At 35.2% G+C, this 18,410-nt stretch overlaps 3 protein-coding genes across 6 annotated transcripts; 2 read left to right on the top strand and 1 right to left on the bottom strand.

The window, feature by feature from the left end:
* On the top strand, positions 1-7,983 carry LOC123878617. Of its 2 annotated transcripts, none has more exons than XM_045925919.1 (3): positions 1-736; positions 5,185-5,584; positions 6,046-7,983. In XM_045925919.1, the coding sequence occupies exons 2-3, from the start codon at positions 5,575-5,577 to the stop codon at positions 7,428-7,430; spliced, it is 1,395 nt and encodes a 464-aa protein (XP_045781875.1). In that variant the 5' UTR covers positions 1-736; positions 5,185-5,574; the 3' UTR covers positions 7,431-7,983. The 2 variants fall into 2 exon arrangements, with proteins under 2 accessions (XP_045781875.1, XP_045781876.1); XM_045925920.1 differs by lacking the exon at positions 1-736 and having other exon boundaries at positions 4,872-5,251; positions 5,523-5,584.
* On the bottom strand, positions 727-4,673 carry LOC123878595. The gene is made up of 3 exons (XM_045925886.1): positions 4,005-4,673; positions 3,372-3,605; positions 727-3,065 (listed from the first exon to the last, which is right to left on the bottom strand). Exons 1-3 carry the CDS (start codon positions 4,218-4,220, stop codon positions 1,212-1,214), a joined length of 2,304 nt encoding a protein of 767 aa, XP_045781842.1. The 5' UTR covers positions 4,221-4,673; the 3' UTR covers positions 727-1,211.
* Positions 7,984-10,950: 2,967 nt separating the features above from the next.
* Positions 10,951-14,364, top strand: LOC123878603. 3 transcript variants are annotated; one of them, XM_045925902.1, is made up of 3 exons: positions 10,951-11,691; positions 12,024-13,877; positions 13,999-14,364. In XM_045925902.1, the coding sequence occupies exons 1-3, from the start codon at positions 11,557-11,559 to the stop codon at positions 14,020-14,022; spliced, it is 2,013 nt and encodes a 670-aa protein (XP_045781858.1). In that variant the 5' UTR covers positions 10,951-11,556; the 3' UTR covers positions 14,023-14,364. The 3 variants fall into 3 exon arrangements, with proteins under 3 accessions (XP_045781858.1, XP_045781857.1, XP_045781855.1); XM_045925901.1 differs by having other exon boundaries at positions 12,024-13,880; positions 14,002-14,364; XM_045925899.1 differs by lacking the exon at positions 13,999-14,364 and having other exon boundaries at positions 12,024-13,921.
* The last annotated feature ends 4,046 nt before the right edge of the window (positions 14,365-18,410 follow it).

Genomic DNA, 18,410 nt, shown 5'->3' with positions numbered 1-18,410 from the left:
TTTCGTCAACTCGGACTTGAGAAACTCGCCCGCGCGGCCGAGTTGGGAAGATTTAATTATACCTATTATTTTATTATACATCTCGGCCGTAGGCTTAATTACTATGCGGGCGAGTCAATACAATTCATTTTTGTGAATTTGTTTATTCGTCATCTCGGCCGAATACAAGAAGTACATTCACGTTATAAAATATTTAAAACAAACAATTATTTTTTTAGCCAGAATAAGTTGAACGCTATGCTACGTTGCTATAGATGCGTCTGATATCCACCAATCATATTCATTGCTGCACATAGCATAGCACTGGCCAATGAATATGATTGATGGAACGTAGCATAGCACATCTCTGGTGGAAAGGCACCCTAAGAGCTGGATTAACCTAAGGACAAAATTTTGATAATAATTTATAAAAAAATGAATATCGAACAAACATCAAATTTGATCGAACAATCAAGAACAAACGACGAACAAACGATTTAGTAAAAAAATAATTAAAAATGAATATTTTTCGCCGCCAAGTTAAGGGAGCTTGCTCTGAGTGTGTAATACAGCGTATCGATGAAAAACGTCAAACCAATGTCAAACAGACAGGGTTACTGTAATTAACCTATCAAGATCACGCGTCACAAAATGTATGTATGCCGACGCTGCGCCAAAGTAACCGGTTTCTATAAGGGCGTTAATAATCAGTATTATTATTGTGATAAGGAAGACGAGAGGTTTGGTGTGCAATGTTGTAAGGCTTAAATTAAAAATTCAGTTTAATTAATTATTTACAAAAAATATTGAGAGAAACTCCTACCTGCAGAAACTGTTTTCATATCATATGAAATTACTACATTGTAATTTCTAAAATTGACAAAACTGAGGTCTTCGTCATTCGCCTTTAATTTTTCTTGAACGAGACATCAAATTTTCATTCTTTCAATATACTTGTACACTTGGTTAGCTTTTCTTTTTTAAAACCAATAATCTACTACCATAAAACCGATCTACGCCTAATATTTGTCGAAAGAAGACTGTCCACTTTGTATGGGGGTTTTGGCTTGAAGTGGACAGTCACTGAGAATAATAATTACATTGTAAGATAATAGCACTAACAAGTAGAAATTAGAAAATTAATAAAGTTTTGTGTCCAGGTGTTCCTAATTTTTTTTATGGAGGTTTATGAGAAGGGGTTTCAAATTAAAAATCCATTTATTTTATTTTATTTATTCTGATTCGTATGTTAATAGAATATTATCTAGGAACTGGGCAGGTGGATTTATTGACTCTTGATACCTTGCCCAGCTCATAAACCAAATTATTGTCATGACATGGGCACAGCAACCTACTGTCTGTCGACCCACAATGCAGTTACAACAATATTGTTTTATGGCTTCTCTGCCTGACCTATTATTTTCATATAAAATATAAACAAAATATATTTTTCTACTGATGTGCCTGCTGTGGATCTTACCTCGCAGTAATGATGAATTCTCAGTTACAGTAAAACCTTCCAATAGGTTACCCGCCATGTCTCTACATACTTCAATTGTATAGGAACCATCACCTCTAATGTGCTCCCCATAGTAGGACCGGGCTTGCTTTAATTGATAGGTCCCGCAAGCTATAAGAATTAAATCGCTTAGCTCCAGTCTGGGAAAGGGTACATTGTTTATGTCAACATTGATATTTAAAAATTGTGTTCGCCTTCTATTTAAATTATTTCTGATAACATAATCTGCTAGGTCATTGTTCATGTAAAGCTTTTCATTTATGATTTCAAGGATTTGGCTTGCATCATCCCTATCCCTTATCCTTTGGTGAAACTTATTTATCAACGCTGCAGCTACTGTAAAATCTGTCATGGCATGTCTTGATGCAACGTTAAAAAATTCATGCCTTAGAAGCTTAAAAGATTGTTTAAAAATGCTATTTACTGCTTCAACAACCCATCTGCAAATGGTAACCATTCTAGACTGGTTAGCTGCTAGTGTTGATAACTGGTTTTCACCTTCTTGCAAGGATGCAGGGGTGTGGACAGAATAATTGTTCTGTTCTAACAATGGCAAACAGTCTCTAAAACCCCTATCCAGTATGAAAATATCTCCAGGTTGAAAATATTGCCGTAATGGTTTTGTCTCATCGCTGAATTCATTTGACATTATATTAGCATCAGACGTTGTTGCTGGATATGGGCCTATTACATCTACAATGTACCCATCGCAGCACACTATTATAAAAGGTTTCATTAAGTTCCTATACTTATGTAAGGAGTAGGTATCTTTTTGATACATATAGTTTGAACTCTTTTGTACATATAGATAGGTACCATCCATAATAACAATGGGTTTCCTATCTTCTGCACAAAAGAGTCCATTTGGTATTAACAAATTCCTTGCTGCAATTTCAGCCCTAGTAATATTATTTATGCCCAAGTTTCTTGTAACAAAATCTTGCTTAAGTGCATTACGTGCTTTATTCATATATCTCAATAATGTTGTTCGGGGCATATTAAACAATGTGGCGAGTCTTTCATCACTGTCACCTGTTCTTAATTTAACTAAGTATGCAGCAAGTGCTATTGAGCCCTTCTGCATGTTCCTTAAGCTAGGTACATCAAAAATAAGTTGCCTAAACTGAGATTTTGTTAAGCCTACCCAAAAATGTACAAAATCTTCCGACATATCATCTATATTGGAAAAATCTAACATAGTGGCCCTTTCATTTATAAATGATGCAAAATCCTCAATATGGTCTGTAGTAAAACTTTGTATTGGTTGTGCAATATCTTCCAATTGCTGCCAATTATCATTTTGCAAATGGAATGTACAAATTCTACAATTTGGTGGAACATAAAACTTAAAATCTGCAAAAAGCTTTACCCTCAACCATTTAGGAACTGTTAGTCTTTCCAGTAAGTTACAGTCTGGGAAAAAACAATGTGCTTGGGTATCTACTGCTCTTTTAAGGTTCGGTAGAATAATGGTTGATGCTCCTTGTTGAGGTGGCTCAAGCGTACGACTTGACAATCGATCACTTCTCTGCCAGCAGGGGTGGCAGATTTCATCTGATCCATGCAGCTGAAATAAAGTTCACTTATATGAACATATTTTTAATTTGCTTAGAATACATAATGTATAATATACTAAGAGTATTTGTGTATTATGAGGACAAAATGAAGTTCAAGACTTTTTAACTATGATAAACTTATCATATCAACCTCATCGCTAGTAACAAGGTTTTGGTCATAGCCAAATAAAAATATAGCAAACGTTTGTTTAGTAATTATTATATGAGATACAAAGCGAATTCATGTACATTAATGCTAACAATATTAAGAAGATATATAGAAGCTATAAGTGACAAATACTAAATATAATAATTACCTGACGGGGCATAATCCTCTCCATTATTATGTTTCGAATGCGTGCCTCACGTTCAGTATCAGTACGTAGCCTGTGAGATCTTGTTCTCATCAAAGAGCATCCACAACTAATACAAACACGACGATGGTGACCACCACTAGTAGAAGGTTGATCATCATTAGTCGTAGTGGAGTGGTGTGACTGGTTGAGAGCTAAAGTCCAGCAAGAGTGGCATACTATAGTGCTATCAGTCACCTGTTAAGAATGAAAATATTATATATAAATTGCTTTATTTTGAATCTATACTTAATATTATAAAGCTGAAGAGTTTGTTTGTTTGTACGCGCTAATCTCAGGAACTACTGGATTGATTTCAAAAATTCTTTCACCGTTGGATATGTACGTGATCCCTGAGTGCTATAGGCTATATATTATGTACCACGGGCGAAGCCGGGGCGGACCGCTAGTAATGAATAAAGATGATGTTACTGCACACAAGTACAAAATACATATGCTTTCAAAATTGAAAATGTTACTAGTATTATCCCCTGACAATAACCATGTATTCATGCACAGCTTATGCAGCAACATAACTACGACTTTATCCTAAATAAACATTAGCGCGAAATAGCAAATAGTGCATTGAACACTTACCGCTTGGGGTGCAATCCAGTGTCGTATTACGGACATAACCTCTACAAGTTCAAGGCTATGCCTTCTCCTTTGAGTTACATCAGTACCACAATTAACACAATATCTCAATTCAGTGAGAGTCGTGTGTTCCGTGTTCAGTCCGGGGTCAACATTAGGGCTTCGATCGGTACCGGTAGGAATGCCAGGGTCGTCGTAAATAGCGTCATCGGTGTCCATTATAAATAGCAAAAGTCGAGATAAAAAACGGGAAACGAAACAAAAATGACAACAATTAATATTCACTACGATTAAATAGTAAACACAATTCAACCACAATGAGTGAAAGCGAAAGCCGAATGTCGAATGCGGAATGACATTTAGTTTGTCAAAATGACAAGTCAAAAGAGTAAAGATAAGTAAAGTCTATAGCTAGGGTTGCCATAAAAGTCATTTTCGAGAAACAATAAAATAGATTATTAATGAATAATATCGATAATCGAAGTTATTACAATTAATCGAGCAATATTGATATTGCTTTTTATCTATTCAATAGCAATTTACCTAAGTATAACTGTGTGATTTTTCGCCATAAGTAAATGATTTTTACTAAAAGCACTTTGGGAAATAACTTTTTCTTTTTGTTTTCGATTTAACAATATTTTATATAAATAATCAATTAACAAATAATCGATTCAAAAATATATGTATTGAAATCGATTATTATTTGTTTTTAATAATATTATATGTTTTTTAGACTGGCAACGTGACATAATCAAATTACCAACCGGAAATAAACCGGAACTAAATAATTAATGGATTAAAATACTTAATAAATAAACATTTTATCAGTTTATATTGATACAACTGAAAATCACAAATAATCATGATTTAATTTATGATAATTTTTGGTATAATTGTTTTTTTGTATGAATTCTGTCCACGCCAAGCCAATATTGGACAGTTCCCTTTATTACTTTTATCCCCATTTGTCTTGAAAGATATTAATTTATTCCCTCATATATAATTATTTTAAATAGGCAAGTATTTAATTTTCCTAGCTGGCAACTTAATCACCACACCCAACATCAAAGTGAATAACGGAAATTAAACCTTCGTGCCTTAAGATTCAGTACATATTCGCATGTGGTATATTTTATATATTGCGCCCGCGTCAATGATCCATGTCACTTTTACTCATCAGGCCGCCATCTTAAAGGCTGCCACAGAGCTTGTGTTGTGTTAAGTGAAAATTGTGAAGTTTTATAAAGGTAAGTAAGCCAAATCATACTATTTTATAATATTAATTTTATAGCAATATTCCATTATAGCTAAGTATCTATTTTTTTTCATACTCCTGTTAACCACGATCGTATTTTTTGGTAATCCTAACTAATAAACAGTAATTTTGAATAGCAGATGGCCGCCATTTTGACTGCTTTGTTGTAACGGCGTCTGTTTTAATTTAAACTAAAATACTCTCTTGATTTCTATACAACTTATCTAAAACAAAATGTATAGTGTATCCAATTTTTTTTACAGCTAATGCAACCAGTCTTCTGATTTTTATTAAGTAGCAAATATTATAAACACAATGAATGCAGGTGAGAACAATAAAAAATTAAGTTTAGCGAGGTTAACGCTAGGGTTTATTAACCATCCACGTTGCATTTGTCTCTAACACTTTTTGTTTGCTATTTAAGGCTCCGTCCTAAAAAATCTCATATTAGCAACAAGTTTGTGCTTTTTTGTGTGAGGAAAAGAAAAATGTATTTTAAGCAATCACGTATGACTTTAGTACCTAGATATATATATATATATTTTCATATTAACTCGAAATTTGAGCGGTTCAAACCATGACGGTCCCTTAAATGCTTGCTTATGATTAAAATATAAAAGAATGTGCTTTATTTTGTTCATGCAGTAATAGTTTGCGTATAATAATCTGTGGCAAAAATTAAATATCATGCTAAAATCTCATGTAATGTAATTACTTTTCATTGTAATTGAAAATAATGCTATTTTGCTTAAGAAATTTCTATAATTAATTACTTTTGTATTACAGGCGATGAATCACAACCAGGGCCATCTGGCTTACAAAATCAACCCCAATTACAAATATTGACATCACAAAGGGGTAAGCGATTGCTTCTTCGCGCGGGGCATAAATACAACGAAAAAAGAAATAATAAAGATGGTACTACCACTTGGTACTGTATAAAAAGGACCACGTGCAAGGCGGCACTAGTTACTTCTACTGACAACTCAATTAAAAGAGAGGATATACACAATTGTGAGCCTGATTTCGCATCCAACGAATTAGAAATACAACTTGGAAAGTGTATTGATAAAATTACATCGGACTATACTATTCCAGTGCCGAGTGCTTATAGAGAAACTGTATCAAAACTTAAAGACAGTGGAATTAATTTGATTAAAAAAATACCTGACTTTGTGAATGTTAAAAATAAGCTTTATAAAAAGAGAAATAAATCATTGGACGTCCCAAAAGTCTGTTTTAAATCCCCAAGTGAAATTATTGTTTCTGAAAAATTTAAAAATTTTGTATTAGCTGATTATAATTATAAATCAAACAGAATTCTAGTTTTTGCTAATGAAAATTGTAGAACAATATTATCTCGCTCAAATTTGACTATTTTATGTGATGGAACCTTCAAATGTTGTTTAAGGCCTTTTCAACAATTGTACACCGTGCATGTTGATTTAGGAAGCAATGAGATGTATAACAATATTATGCCAGTGGTATATGCCTTGCTGCCAAGTAAAACAAAAAATATCTATAACACTTTGTTTAACCTTATCAAAAGCCAAATCCCTCAATTTAATCCAAAATTATTTGTACTAGACTTTGAGCAAGCAGCATTGTCCGCAATTACAGAAACATTCCCTGAAACACAAATAAGTGGTTGTCATTTTCATTTTTCGAAAAGTTTGTGGCAAAGAGCTGACAATTTAGGCCTAACCAAATTTAAATTAGCCAGAAAACATATAAAACGTTGCTCTGTTTTGGCGCATCTACCTAAAGAAGATGTAGAAAGTGGTTGGTTGTATATAATGTCACAATGTCCAAGAACTCCAAATATAGTCTCATTCAATGATTATTTTGTAGAAACGTGGTTAAGTGAAGAATCATTTTTTTTTAATAAATGGAACTGCTACAATACACAACATCGTACAACCAATATGATTGAAAGTTGGCATTCTACTATTAACAAAAAAATACCAGCCAAACCCAAAAGTATAGCACAATTTTTAACAATATTACAAAAAGAAGATGATTATTTTAATGTATTATACCAAAAAGGGTCTAACATAACCAAAAAACTTAAAGAAACACAAGAAATTGATGAAAATATATATACTACCATTAATGAATATAAACAAGGGAAAATAAATATAGATCTCTGTATCGAACGACTTGTTTTATAATTTTGTTATTTATCTATTGCATAATTATGACAAATAATACTAGTCAGTTGATTGTAGTGATTTTTCAAAAAAGTAAGTTTTTAATTAATCTGTGATGTTTAAAATGATCTGTGATTTTTTAAGTGATTTATATGATAGTATAAATATTAGTGTGTAAGTTAAATGATTTATGTGATAATAAAAACATTAGTGTGTCTGTCAAACATGTACTTTAATAATTGTCCATACCGATTGTTGAATCCTATTAGACTAAGCTTATTTTTTTATACATCTATGTTGATTTTTTAAATATATACATGTTTTTATATTTTTAAGCTTGTTTTATTTTACCTATAGAAAAATATATTTAAAATCGAACCACTTTTGTACTTGACTGTACAATAATGCTTTTTATTTTCATTGACGGCCGAGTTGACGAATACAATATACGAAAAAATTACTTCGGCAACTCGACCGCGTGGCGCGGCCGAGTCGCATAATAAAAGAATAATTAATATTTTATTTTCCCAACTCGGCCGCGCGGGCGAGTTTCTAGCGTCCGAGTTGACGAATTAGCCCAACGGGCTAGGGGCGACTGACTAATCTCGCTACGTCGTCGCACGCGTAGCCTCTAAAGTGATTACACGCTAGTGCCTCTACAGTTATTATTAGTATTGACTGTCTCTGCCTCCTATTTTCTCATGCTACTAAATGCCTCAGGCTCCATTGGATTGGATAGGGTTTCTGGAGCTAGTAATGCAGTGCGCTCCCATAGCTCCATCCGTAAACGATTCGATCCGTAAGGTCCGTTACGAACAAGGTTCGACGTTTACCTACAGAGTAAAGTGTAGTGGAGTAAAGCAAAGCTTTTTTTTTGACAGCATCTTAAGCTCAGCTTTATTAATTGACATAATAATGATAAGGTAAAATCAGTTTAATGAAACAAGACACATTTGAGACCAAAGGCCGAGGTATCCGCCGCCGTTATGCCAAAGTCATCACACATTAAGCTTCCTCAATTCCCACGCTTGTATAAGGCCGCGCTCTCACAAAAATCAAAAATTTTATGATTAGGAAAAAATTTCACATAATTGAATACATGTTTAAAATAAACCAATTTTTCGTATTGACATTTAATATATCATATTTAAAAAGACTATTTTGTTTATTGTGTGGCTGCTTATTGCAATTTGGAGTGATGTTTATTATTATTTTTATGTTAGATCAAATTAATGGATTGTTATCAAAACTACATAAAAAGATTCTTTTTTTTATTTTTTTATTTATTTGGGACAATAAACAATTACATATTATAGTATATTAAAGCTATAACTTAAATCTATCATTAAATATTAGTAAATATGTAATCAACTACACTATCCACAGCTTAACAATAGAACTAGGGCGATACAATGTGAATAAACTTCTTAACCTAATATTAACAAAGGACTGTACAGTAATTGAAAAAAAAAATAAACAACTAATAATATTGTGTGGTTTATACAAAACAAAGAAAAAAAAAAACAAAACAACAAAAACAAAAAGTGACTGTTGTTTACAGAATAAGGGAAACAGAAGTAAATAGAGAAATCCTTATCATAAGTATTGAATATTTCAATTATTAAATTTTTTCTTTTTTTTAAATATCAATAATAGCCTTTTTATATCTACCTTCAGACAAGGCAAAGATGTCGACCACGTCAAAGTTTTTGTTATAAGTGTCAACAAGTCGACGCATAGGTGACCGTGCTCCAGCATTGTTTCGGCAGAATTTAACCGCGAATAAATTAAAAGCACGCACCTGTCGTCGATTTGCCAACTTGAGAACATTGAGAGATAATTTATTAACCAAGTCAATACAGTCTTTTCAATATAAGATAACTATACCAAATGAGGTATCATATGAAAAGGCTTTTACCTGTACATCCTAAAACAGATTTTTATTCATTTTTATGTAAGTACTAGCTGATGCCCGCAGCTTCGCCCGCGTGGATTGGTCAGATCCCCTGCAGCATCAGGATTGAGGAGTTGGACTAAAAATGAAATGACGCAAATCGGTTCAGAAATCTCGGAGATTATGGTGTACATAGGTATAAAAACACAACTCCCTTTTTGAAAGTCGGTTAAAAAAGTAGCCTATGTTACTCCCTGGTCAATTCTCTACTTGTCTGTGAATATCCCGTGAAAATCGGTTCAGCCGTTCCCAAGATTAGCCTTTTCAAACAGACAGACAGACAGACAGACAGACAGACAAAAATTTTAAAAACGTGTGATTCAGTTACAGTATCGTTCAAATAACCATATGACCTTAATATGCGGTAGTTATTTCGAAATTACAGACAGACACTCCAATTTTATTTATTAGTATATTAGTATATAGATAATAGTTTTTGATTTATCGAGCAAAATGTTGGAAAAAAATACCCGAGTAAAGAACCCTCAGTGCGCGAGTCTGACTCGCACTTGGCCGGTTTTTTTATTCCGTAGAATTCTGACATTTCATAGTGTTACTACTAAAAAAAGTCTCCAACTAAAAATGGTACCAAAAACGTTCGCTGTGTTCTGAGATGGCAAAAAATGACGGCTGTCAAAATTCTACGAAATAAAAAAATTGAGGTAATATTAGCGTTTCATTGGCAAATAAATAATTTAACAAGCTAATGACAAACAAAAATTCAAAATTCTTACCTGTTGATCGTTACTGTTGTTTGACTTCTCGGTATTATATAAAAAAGAAAGCAGTTTGAACGATTTTGACTTTGGCGTATACAAATCGTCACGTCCGGCCCCAGATCTTTTAGAAGCCGCAATTTTTTTAATTCTCTTCTGTAGTTAGATCTCAAGCTGTTTATTTTTTTACGCACCTCCTCAACTTTTAGGCTTCAAGCTTTAGGCTTAATTTTTTTAAATATCTTATGCAATTTTTTATATCCAACTTGTCGTTTGTATTTATTTTTGTAGTGTTCATGCTGGGCATTCCACAATTCTGGTAAAGTTTCCAATAGTATTATAAAATCTTCTTCAGCTTGAGGAAGCGAAGGTGAATCTATCGATTCGCGTTCGTCCGGCGACAGCGGCGAGAGACAGCGCGTGTCATCGACGTCCATCTTGCACAGGTGGGGCAGATCCAGGAATTAGGCGGCCAATATTATTTTCTCCCATATATGTGTTGTAAATAGGTTAAATTATATTTTTTAGTATTTTGGGAACTTATTTTTTAAAACTAACTGATGCCCGCGACCCCGCTTGCGTATATTTTGGTTTTAAATCCTGTTTGTCGAAATTCTGATTTAAATCGTGTGGAAACCATGGATTTTCTGAGATAAAAAGTAACCTATGTGCTAACCCAGGGCATAATCTATATTCATTCGAAATTTCAGCCAAATCGGTTTTACCGCGAAGGAGAAACAAACGTTTTTTGACGTGAAAAACAAATAATTCCATAAAATGCCAAAACAGATTTTATTTCTATATAAAACATAGTAAAAAACTAAAAACACTAAAACTATAATAGTAAATTAAAATCGTGATTATGATAAAGGAGAACGGTCATCTGTGACCCAGGCCCGACAGAAACGAGACATATCTCATTTTTTTTGGTATATTGTGTATTGTTAAATTACATATATTTTATATTCTAAATCAATGGCTAACACCAAAAAATATTGCCGTATGTTTTTGTTCAGGCGACACACAAAAAAATACAAAATGTCTATATTATCTATAAAATTCGCATATTTATTTAATTAAATGACAATACAATAGCTATAGGATGTATCTAGATACAGTTAACTTATATAATTAATTAAAATCGTGGCATTTGATGATTTATTGCATAATATTAAGTTAAATGTACAAAAACGGTCACATACTTCCTGTCTACATGCTATCATAACGGCTCAGGTAGCCTGGCGGTGACAGAAACCAATCATGCTGTCTCTCTCTTTCATTAAAACACAGTGGCGGAGCGGAGGGGGTAGGGTAGGGGTGGGCCGCGGGGTGCACCGACGCAGCGCAGATGCAGGCGCAGTTCTTCGCTTTCTGTGTTGAGATCTGTGCGTTTTTGTATTCAAGGCTACATTTTTTCGACGTTTTTTGGCTTTCTCTTTACTGGACTTGATTTTTGTATTGTGAGTGGTTCGTTGATATGGCTGACAATATTAATAATTGTGCTGCGTGTGAACGTACACTTCGCCGTCGTCGTCCATACGTTCTCAATGAACGATTACTGGAAACACGAAGAGATTTCGTAGAGCAACTATTACGCATCGTTGGTGGTGAGGTATGTATCATTTTTATATTTGTAATTAAAGCCTTTCCCAATACAAAAGCGTGTCAAAAATGTAAAGTCAAGTGTTGATAGTTAGATACCTTTGTTAGTTAGGGTAAATAGACTACATCACTCATTATACAGTCCGTACACTCGTAGAAAACTGGTTATCGGCGCGGCGCCGATCTGCCAGCGCTTATCGAAACCGGTCCATGCAGGACGCAGGTAATCGGCGCTCTGGCAGTCTCAATTAGATTTAGTTTGATTTCACCATACCTACCTATATGATGGGATTAAGTCGTTGTGTATTTATATTAATGTTGTGTATTTATATTTTGTGACAGATAACTTTTGATGGGACTCGGTCGATTTGCCACTCGTGTCGGCATAGAATCGACGCTGCAATTAATCAAGAGCGACAAGTCCCAGCAGCTCCTGTCCTACCAGCTGCTGTTGTAAATGTACAAGGCGTTCGACGTGCACCTAATACGGCTCGGCGATGTTTAATTGACAACTGCAACAACAGTTCTCTGCTTCAAGTGCCTAATTCGGTGAAGGTACAACTCCTTAGCTATTATCACTTTTACGTACCAAATCTTGCCCGCATTTGCCAACGGCATTTACTACACATGGCGATAGAAGAGATACCGGAAAATATAACAAATCAAATGACCGACTTGAATGCGGAGAGTGTTGGCGACATCATCAACATGTATACACAAGCTTTGGAACAAAGGTCACAGTTCAATGTAGATGACGTTTCTGACGACGAGTTAAGCTTTTGGACTGGAAGAAACAGAGCCACGTTCAACGATTTGCTGAGTCAAATACCAAGCCTTAATCGGTCCTCAAGTACTCCACGAAATGATTTGGCTATCTACTTGTGCAAAATTCGATCAGGGGAGCCGAATAATAGAATCGCTTCACTTTTTAATATAACCGAGCGAACTATTGGAAGAAAAATACATAAAGTCAGGCAGTGTCTCATTACTGACTTTGTTCCATTGCACCTAGGTTTAGACCATATAACCAGGGACGAAGTAATAGCCCGCAACCGGGTTTTACCAAATGTTTTGTTTGGTAACGAAGAGTCACCAAAAGCAATAGTTACATTCGATGGAACCTACATATACATAGAAAAAAGTTCTAACTTTTTATTTCAACGCCGCAGTTACAGCCTTCATAAGTTCAGAAACTTAATAAAACCATTCATGATCGTGTGCGCGGATGGATATATTTTGGATGTAACAGGTCCGTACTCTGCACGGACTACCGATGCTGATATAATGAAAATGATATTGCAAAACCATGATGGACCCATTGAAGACGGACCGTTCCACTTTTTTTTCCATGAAGGAGACTCATTTATTTTGGACCGAGGCTTTCGGGATTCAATACCTTTAATAGAAACATATGGTTATGTTGCTCACATGCCGCCAACCAAACAACCACAAGACACGCAATTAAGCACCGAACAAGCTAATAAATCACGACTCATTACAATGGTGCGATGGGTCGTGGAAACTATAAACGGGAGATTCAAGCGCGACTTCAAGATCTTTAAAAACAGAGTATTCAACAAACATGTGCCGCATATATTTGAAGATTTTAAAATTGCTGCAGCTTTAATTAATTATTTTCAAGAACCTTACGGAGACAGTCCATACACAGAAGATTTCATTGAAATAATTAATCAAAATATACAACGCCCCAATCGATTATTTGAGTATGTGGAGGAAAATAATCTAAACCGACAAAGAGTGTCGTTTCACAGGATGACTGGAAATGATCCGGATATTGAACATTTTCCACAATTAACAATTGAAGAGTTAATTAAATTCTCAATCGGCACCTATCACGTGAAGTTAGCACGGTCGTATTGCAGTGAGCATTTGAAAGCCGCGGGAGTATATAATATGGAATTATATAGACATCCAACGGCAATAGAGGGCAGAAACAATAATACTTTAATCAGGTGCAGAATCCATTCGCGACACGTTACGACAAAAATATATTATACTTATATTATGTTTGATGAGAATGTAAATGGAAGAAACGCAATAACGGAATATTATTGCACATGCTATCATGGTAAAAGGACATTGGGAAGTTGCGCACACGTCATTAGTGTTGTATATTACCTAGGGTGGGCTAGACATCGAGATCACTTTGACCACCCAGCAATGGGTATGGATTATGTTTTAAGAGATATAGAAATTCAATAAAACTTTATATCGAGATACCTATTAGTTTTATTTTTATTTGTTTCAATCCTGAAACCCAATGATTGGTTTCTGTCACCGCCAGGCTACCTGAGCCGTTATGATAGCATGTAGACAGTAAGTATGTGACCATTTTTGTACATTTAACTTAATATTATGCAATAAATCATCAAATGCCACGATTTTAATTAATCATATAAGTTAACTGTATTTAGATACATCCTATAGCTATTGTATTGTCATTTAATTAAAAATAAATATGCGAATTTTATAGATAATAGACACTTTGTATTTTTTTGTGTATCGCCTGAACAAAAACATACGGCAATATTTTTTGGCGTTAGCCATTGATTTAGAATATAAAATATATGTAATTTAACAATACACGATATACCAAAAAAAATGAGATATGTCTCGTTTCTGTCGGGCCTGGGTTTTTTTTGTATGGGGCGTGACCGTTCTCCTTTAGAAAATATAAAAACAAAAACTAAGAAAATAAAGATGCAATGGTAAATAAAAAAATACAAAAATAAACATAGTGTGATTCAGATCAATCGCAAGTGTCTTCACCAGAGCTAGAGCTCAATTCATCCTTGTCAAGATGGTCCGGTTCAGATTCCTCATGAGGACATTCTGCTGTGTTGAGTTCAGCGGAAATAAGCATTTCCAACGCTTCTTTGATATGAGGCACATTTTTTCTTTTAGGTTTTGGCTTTATGCTCGATATTAATGGATCCGAACTTAGCAACAACCTATTAAGGCCGTCATAATTTCATTGCTCCCTTGAGCATTTCCTTGCGAAATTTTACCGATACTGGCGAAAATGTTTGTTTCGTGCCTCTGCTGCTTCTTCGGATAGTAATCCAATAGGCAGAAGTGCATGATCCATTACAGTTGCACCATGTATTAAGATTTTATGCATTGTTGGAGACATAGGGTGCCAGGGATACAACTTAATATAAAGTTTTGTGGTCTGTTTCTATAGTGCTACGCATTTTGAGTGTTTGTCTGCGTTTACTTCTCTCACTTGAATCTTCAAACGACTTTGATGGTCTACCAGAAGAAAGCTTTTTAGGTCTCGGTATTTCGTATGTTCCTTTTAACCATTCATCATTCTTTTGAATGAAAGTATGAGCCTTTTTATGTGATTCGATCCATTTTTTCTTAAATTGTGACTTTAGACGTGAGAAATTATGTTTAATTTCCGTCTTTTATTCATCACAATATTCATCTTGTGATAGAATATATCTCTCAAGATAAATCAATTTTGCATCAAAATCGGGCAAGTCTTGTTATTGCATTTTAGTAAAAAGAAATCCACGTGTTACGGTGCGAGTCCCTAAAGTGCCTTCCTATTCTGGAAGCAAATAAAAACCGGTTTAAACCAAAAAAAAGAAATTTGTGAAATACGGCGATTTTCCGCTATGTACTTCATAGCCTTCAAAATATGGATTCCGCAGGAGTCCGCAGCTAATCTCAATGTATTCAATTAGGGATAATAGTCAGTTCTTATTTACAATGAATAAAACCGATGGGCCTCGGTGGGAAGTTAAAGTAAAACCTTTTTGAGTATCTAAAAGATGATTTTTCGACCGCAACAGAAGCATTATTTTGCAAGTGCCATAAAATATCTATTTTATCGTTATTCAAACTTTTTTATAAATGTTATATATGGGCGCTTACCTGTTATAATCGAATCCATTAAGATTTTTTTCAAAAATAACTCACTAACATATAAAAATCACTTTTTAAAAAGTCGTTTTAATTGAATCAGTTAACGCAGTATGAACACTTAGAGTGACGCTCAGGTTTAGACTGACACAAAATGGTGAACACCCCTAATTAGAGGAATGGAGAGGTGGCATTATGTTCGGTGTCTACTTAATTACCTCAGGTAGTAAGTTTTGTTTGTCAATGGCCATTTTTGAGAAATCGATTTATGGCCAGCTAATTCCCGGAACTGCCCCACCGTGCAGCGCGTAGCGTAGACCAGCGGTTCCCAAAAGGTGTTCCGCGGAACCCTGAGGTTCCGTGAAAGACCCTCAGGGGTTCCGCGAAAATTCAAGATTTCCATATTGTAAATCGTTTCACTTGTGATAATATTAAATTGACGTAATTTATTATTCATTTTCAATCAACTTGTTTTAAAATATTGCATTCCAAAATTCCATTTAGGCCGGGTTCCCACTATGCCGGACCGGCAGATCTCCCGGTCCGGTAAAATTGCCGGAAGGCCTAGTGGCGGTACAAATTGTATGAAGCTATTCACATGATCCCGAGTCTGGCTTTTTCGCCGAGCCCGGCATTTTTACCGAGCGTTTTGTCACTACAAAATGCCGGCAAAATCACCGGACCGGAATAATGTGAACCAGTTCGACCCGCGTTCCCCGCCCCGCCCCGCCCGTTCTCCCCGCACTTCATTCGGCTCGCATTTTCTGAGTAAAGTAGACGTGTAGCATGAGCGACATACAAATAGAAACTTTAATTACGCTTGTCCAAGAGAGACCTGTTCTGTGGGACAAGACCGAAGATGTCTATAAAGACAAAAACTTAAAGTTAGCAGCATGGCGTGAAGTATGTTTAATACTGAAACCAAACTTCGATGAACTGGAAGAAAAAGAAAGAAAACAGTACGGTGAGTTTTTTAAATATTTTTATTGATAAAAATGCATTCACAAATTTTAATTTATAGCTGCTGCCTGCCACGGAACGGAACCAATATCCGAAACAAAATAATTAGTAAATGCTGTCCGTATAGCATTGGCATTAGGGCCACCTCGAGTCGACCCATTTCGATCCACGGGTCTCGTTTCTTGTTCTTGTCCATTTTCTATATTTTGGTAACTTTCAAAATTTATACCGTCTTTTTCTCTAACAAAATTATGTAAGACTGTACAAGCTTTAATTACTTTAATTGCTGTGTCTACGTTCAGATCTATAGGCCGATGGAGTATTCGCCACTTATTTGCTAGAATACCAAAAGCGCACTCAACGTACCTTCGTGCTCGACTTAATCTAGGGTAATTCCGGGGGAGATGGCCGTACGGGAGAGATGGCCAATAAATAAAAATACGTCTATTGGGCAATAGATGGCACTAATATTTATTTAGTACGCTTCGTTTCGCGACCGGCGACAAATGTCCGTGAGTTTTTGTCAAAAAAATAAATGAAAAGGTAAGTAAATTCCACTTTTTTGTTTGATTGAATGCTCAATATAAGGCAAGGGGTTATCATATTACGTGGTCGCAAAAAGATTTTACAATATTTGCATGTTTTAGCACAGTTATTGTAAAGTAATTAAGTTTACACGCATTCTAACCTATAAATTATGAATCATAGTGGTATGTTTCTTCTTTTAATTCATATGGCCATCTCTCCCGAACAATCGGGATAGATGGCCTATTATTTTCAGGGTGAGTTAGCCATATAATGTTTTTATGTCGTTGCGGTATTTTAGTTTAGGTATATATATATTAATCAAAACATTCTTTTACAGATGCCCAATACCTACGTGCGTAAAGCAACAGCTGCTCGGGGGGTTTGGGAAGAAGAAGATTTAAAAAAAGCCATGGCTGAAGTGCGAAATGGAAATATGTCGGTGTACAGGGCTTCCATTATTTATAATTTACCTAGAAAAACGTTAGAACGAAGACTTAAACTTAATAACGACCAAAAAGGGCCTATGGGTCCATCTTCTACGTTTGGCATTGCTAATGAAAAGAGATTATGTAAACACATAAAAGAAATGCAGGCTAAAGGATTTCCGTTGACGATGGACGACCTAAGAAAAATTGCATTCCAGTTCGCTGAGCAATTGGAAATTAAACACCGATTCAATGAATCAAATGAGAAGGCGGGCTATGATTGGCTACAACTCTTTTTAAAAAGAAATCCTGATATTTCTTTAAGAAAATCAGAAGGAGTATCTTACGCAAGAGGTAGAGGAATGAATAAAGACGAAGTAAGTGCTTATTTCGAGATGATTGAGAAGACACTGACTGAAAATGATTTGCTTGAAAAACCTGGCAATATATTTGTGCAGGTGAGGCAGGGGTGAGGCAGGGGGGGTTGACCTCGCCGAAGCTCTTCAACCTGTATGTTAACGGACTAATCGAGGAACTCAGCAGCAAGCCAGTAGGTTGTTGGATAGACGGCATTTGCGTGAATAACTTAAGCTATGCTGATGACATGGTGTTGTTGGGTCCCTCGGCTGGTTCGATCAGGGACCCAAGTAACAAAGTTCTCCTGTAGTGCACAGTTTACAGGCTCACAGCACTAGTACCTCTCTCTTAGTGGTTCCAGGTTTTACTACCAAGCTTATAACAGGTTACACGGAGTTCGTTTAGGTTTATAGTACACCTGTTCCTATAAGTTGACTTATAGTCATGTATAGAACGAAATTATAGGCGCAGTAAAGGCTAAGAAGGCCTATAAAAGTGTTGTATAGGTGTAAATACACTTGAGAAAACTTGCTCCAGTAAGTTACACTTATAATTGTCTACAAGAAGT

The sequence above is a fragment of the Maniola jurtina genome, chromosome 26, assembly GCF_905333055.1.
Source record: "Maniola jurtina chromosome 26, ilManJurt1.1, whole genome shotgun sequence".
Taxonomy (NCBI): domain Eukaryota; kingdom Metazoa; phylum Arthropoda; class Insecta; order Lepidoptera; family Nymphalidae; genus Maniola; species Maniola jurtina.
This window is presented reverse-complemented; position numbering and strand designations above follow the sequence as displayed.